The 4,891-nt window shown below is 34.1% G+C and overlaps 1 protein-coding gene across 2 annotated transcripts; it reads right to left on the bottom strand.

Annotated features, from left to right (window-relative positions):
* Positions 1–1,073: 1,073 nt before the first annotated feature.
* LOC102674571 (drebrin-like protein) lies at positions 1,074–4,885 on the bottom strand. 2 transcript variants are annotated; one of them, XM_006614663.2, is made up of 4 exons: positions 4,843–4,885; positions 3,994–4,082; positions 2,940–3,320; positions 1,074–2,261 (listed from the first exon to the last, which is right to left on the bottom strand). In XM_006614663.2, exons 1-4 carry the CDS (start codon positions 4,852–4,854, stop codon positions 2,048–2,050), a joined length of 696 nt encoding a protein of 231 aa, XP_006614726.1. In that variant the 5' UTR covers positions 4,855–4,885; the 3' UTR covers positions 1,074–2,047. The 2 variants fall into 2 exon arrangements, with proteins under 2 accessions (XP_006614726.1, XP_031365786.1); XM_031509926.1 differs by lacking the exon at positions 4,843–4,885 and having other exon boundaries at positions 3,994–4,103.
* Positions 4,886–4,891: the final 6 nt, after the last annotated feature.

The raw sequence follows: 4,891 nt of genomic DNA, 5'->3' as shown, positions 1-4,891 counted from the left end.
TTTTTTTTTTTTTTTTTTTTTTTTTGTAAAAACTCGAAATAATCGAACGAATCACGAACGAAAAGTTGCCTTCGTTTAATTGGAAATTCTTTTTATCAGGCATATATATCCTGGAAGAAAGTAACGGTTCACAGTAGGAGAAGAAATTTTTAACGTAAAAAAAGAAAGAAAGAAAAAAATGTAAATTTCAATTATAAATTTTTGCGACGAACATTTCCTTTTCATTAGTTTTCATTAGTTCCAGTGACAACGATTTACGGTATTACGTGTACCGATTTACCATAATATTCAAGGAAGAATTTTACACGTATTATTATTACATTTAATAAATGTGAAATGGCAATATATTTTAGTTCCGGCCAACGGCAAAATGCTTCTTTTATTACACAATACAATTTATCGTAAAACAATAAGCACGATACATAAATGTTCGATTTAGCAAACACTGTGTAATCTTCTTCCATCCATCTCGTGCAGAACGCTATCCCTGTCTTAAACATCCACGCTCCCATCATTATCATCGATATCTATCGCATTCCATACCTCTGCCCGCTCCCTGCGCGATCAATTATCCAACAAACGCAACGTATTCGACGACAATCGAATCTTCTTTATTATATAGAGAAGGAAATCGCGGATTAAAATGGAATGGAATGGAAATTTCTGGTCGTGAGGGAATCACGCGGAGGATAATCGAGGCGCGCGAAGGTGGATCGCCTACGCCGATGGAGGGTCGTTTACTCGCATTGCTCGATCGATGCCATCCGAAGGCCGTGCGCAGTTGTGCGAAAGGATTTTTTGCCAACGTGTCAAGTTCAGTGGTTGCAATTCCACGAGGCGATCGACATGGGCAGGAATCCGGTGGACGAGATTCCGTCTCGCATTGCTGGCCAATTGTTCACCCCGAGAGGGTGGGGCGATTTTTTTTTTCGATCCTCGCGATTTTTACGCCAACTGTTTTGATACTTTCGAGGCTGATTGTTTTCTTCAACCACATTTGATGGAATAATTAGTAGATGTAGATTATTTTGATAGGAGGATTATTATGGTACAGTGGAATTTGAAACGATTTATAAATTTTATATATATATTTTTTTTTATCGATATAACGATGATTTGAGAAATGTCTCTTCAGAGTTGTCTCGAAAGCGTTATATAGGAGGTGCAGATATCGATAAAAGAAATAACATTTAGAAGAAAATTATAAATCAGTGAGTAAGAGATAACTACACGAGGTGCAAATAAAAAGAACAGATATATATATATAAAAGAGGTAGAAAAGTAAGAAAGAGGTAGAGGTTTTTCTTAAAGGAACTACTAAGAAATGAACATGCCACGTTGGAGTACTATTAAGTGTTCGAAATGTGAGAAATAGCAAGAATTGTATAGAATAATCAAATAGCAAAGTATTCATCTTGAAAAGATACTATTAGTTCCCTAAATTATTGTCGAATATTCGTGCTCTTCAATTCCATTAACACGAGAATCTATCGAAGTATCAGTTCAAACTATAATAAGAAACAACTTTTAACATTTTTCATAAATACACGAAACTTAAATATCAAATCATAAGAAAAGAATATTACAATGTTTCGTGAATCGATACAATATTATAATTTATCGCCATAAAAATATCTTTGCTCTGTTAACGCTTGCTCAAATGATGTTAACGCTCTTAAAATCAAGAAACGAAAAATAACAATTTACTCATTATAATAATGAAAAAAGGGAAGGAAAAACAGAGCCTACGACATTATAATTTATCGCCATAAAAATATCTTTGTTCGGCTCAAAGAACGTTCGAACGCCCTCAAAATCAAGAAACGAAAAAAATAACAATTTATAATAATAATAAAAACAGAAAAACAGGGCCTACAATATTCGAATTCGAAACATAACTTTACACAATGTAAATATAAATATCAAATCAGAGATTCGAATATTCGAGAAAACAAACTGGCCCTAAACTCTCGATCGGTGCAACTCGTTCCGGAAATCGGTATAAATAACGCAATATTTACACATTTAAGGTTGACACGATCGATCCCTATCGTCTATAATTAACCGTGTAAGAGGCTACCCCGGCGTTTGGGTCTACGTTGGGCGCTGGACGACCTTGAATTCCGCTTTGGATCGGCGCCGCGGGATACGCGGCTCGCTGTTGCTGCTCCTGATACTGCGGTTGATACTGCGATCGGTACTGCGGTTGATACTGCGGTTGATATTGGGCCTTCGGCTGGTATTGCACTTGCGTCGGATATCTGCAAATCGAAACGACGAAATTTCGTCGGTTAATTCCACTGTTTAACTGTCCGTCCGCGGGTTAAGCCGAAGCGTGTTGCGAGTTGTGCAAGTCACGTTTCGAGCGAGCTGAGATTCACGTGACATTTGAACGAGCGGATAACGTGTAACGTCAGCTCTGAGAAAATTCCTTCTCGAGGGATTTTAAAACGTTTTAAGGTAGTTGGTCTTTGAAAAATTTCAATCTACTAGTGAAAATAATTTTTTTAATGTATTATATATGTGTGCAATATTAGTATTTTCCGAGTATATTACACGTAAATGTTTTTTTTTAGAATTTTAAGCAATGTTGGTTTTAGGAGAATCTTTAATTCGTAATGATTTTATAATGTTTTAAGGCCTTTGAAAAATTTCAATCTACTAGTGAGGATAATTTTCTGAATATACGTATGTAATATTATTATTTTGAGTATACTACATGTAAATATATATATTTTTCAGAATTTTTAGAGATAAACTAATGTTGGTTAGTTTTAGAAGAATCTTTCGTAAATGAAGCTATCAATGATATCTTTAAACATCTATTAAAAAATTTTAATATGATGAGAAGAATTTTCTGAGAATATCTTACGTATAAGAAATTTGGAAATTTCTAAAATAAAGGATTAATCTATCTTCTTAATAATTAAATTTCTTACCTTGGTGGGTTGTAGATCGGTGCAGGAATCGGTCGCGGTTGGTTGTTGACCAAAGGTCGACGAGGTTCGTATCGTTCTCCATTCGTGAAACGAGGATCCGTGTAGTAAACGGACGGATCTTCTCTGTATTGGCCGTCGTCCTCGGGTTGGTTAGGATTCGCGATACTGTTACCAGTCAGGGTCGGTGGTGGAACGTTTATACCGGGACCTTGGGGTTCGAATCCTCGCCTCGAAGCTCCATATTCCACTTCTCGAATATTTCCAGTGTCGTCGACGAATCCGTATTTCCCGTACACTTCTCCAGTCGGATATTTGGACTCGATCTTGTAAGAACCATCCGCAGCCTCGTATCCGTAACTGTAGCTACCGTCTTCGTTGTGTCTGATTATCATGAAATGTGATAATTAACCTCAATATCAATATATCTTGATGTTAATATTTGATGTCAATATCTCGACTGTTTTTCGACTCGAAAATATTGTTACGTAAAAATTAAATTTTCAAACGATCAATCGTAGATATAAAGAAATGTAATATAAAACGGTTGTTTAAAAAGTTGAAATGTAATAGTATATATTTTACACCTAATCTATTATGAAACATTGTATTATTTTGTAACATTCAGGCATCCAGTTTCATTGATTTTTGTTATCTCTTGTGTCACTCGCCCTCCAATCAGAATGCTAGAGAAAAAGTTGAGGAAATGTGCGGAAATAGAGTAACGCAATACTTATGTGGCAATTGCATATCAATTGCAGAAATGAGTAGAAGTGTGAATATACCCTTGAAATTATAATCCATAATTTATTTCGATATTTCTTCGTTTTTTTTTTAATCAAAATAATATTGAAAAAGAATAAAATTATTTATTCGTTATTTATTTATTTATATGATCTCACGTTTCTGGTCTATAGTCTGTTAGTTAACAGATAAATAGTTGTTGATACGGGAATGAGGTGAAAAAAAGGAGGAGAAAAAAAGGAGGAGAAAAAAAAAGAAAACATTGTATTGTTCGGATTTAAATCTTATGTCGTGATAGCGAAACGGCACTTACTTATTTATCTGCTTTAAAATGGGCACCGGCGTGGTCACGGGATATTGCTGGGCGAGCGCAAGGCCAATGCAAGACAAGAGACACAGCACCTGGCAATACAAGTTTTGCATAAAATTGCTGGTATTCGACGAATCACTTTCCAATAATCTCGTTGCATTATGGAAAACAATTTTTATTACATGATTTAAATCCATTTTCTGTGAATTATCTTTTATTTTCATTCCAAGTGTGAAAGATTAAAGATTTAAAAAGAAAAAAAAAAACTAAAATTCAATACAAAAATTTACAAAAATCTACGAGATATCTTATACAAAAGAAATTTTAAATTAAAAATTATATAAAGTTTGTTGTTGGAGCATTTCGAAATATTAGAAAGGGAAAAGAACTCGATAACCTATATATATTCTATCTTCTCATCAGAAAGAAAATGTAAATGAAAATGTAAATCACGAGCAACGATTATCAAATTAAAAAGTACCTAATAGTAATTCAAAGTAACAACAATATATTAATTTAAAATACTAAGAACATACTAATAAAAAAAAATATACATCAATTATTCTCGATAAAATTAAAGATCACAAGAAAAAAAACAGGAAAAAGAAACACATATATCACTAACATAAAAAAAAAAACACAAATATCACCAAATAATTAAATCAATCGATTCACTGACTCAAACCTCCAAATAAATTTATTGGTTAAATTTACAAGCAACAAAAAGCACTGTCTTTGTATTAAATCCATCCCCTTCCCTCTCCCCTCAAAAAGAAAAAAAAAAACGACCAAACATCGCGTTAAAGGCACTGAACCAAGGCGAAAAAAAGAGGGAAAGCGAGGAATACTCACTGGAGGACGCATGTCTCGTCGCTGATGAGGCAGACGCGATTGTGTTATA

Source organism: Apis dorsata, unplaced genomic scaffold (assembly GCF_000469605.1).
Source record: "Apis dorsata unplaced genomic scaffold, Apis dorsata 1.3 scaffold_194, whole genome shotgun sequence".
Taxonomy (NCBI): Eukaryota; Metazoa; Arthropoda; class Insecta; order Hymenoptera; family Apidae; genus Apis; species Apis dorsata.
Note: the sequence above shows the minus strand (reverse complement) of the source record. Positions and strands in the feature narration are given on the sequence as shown.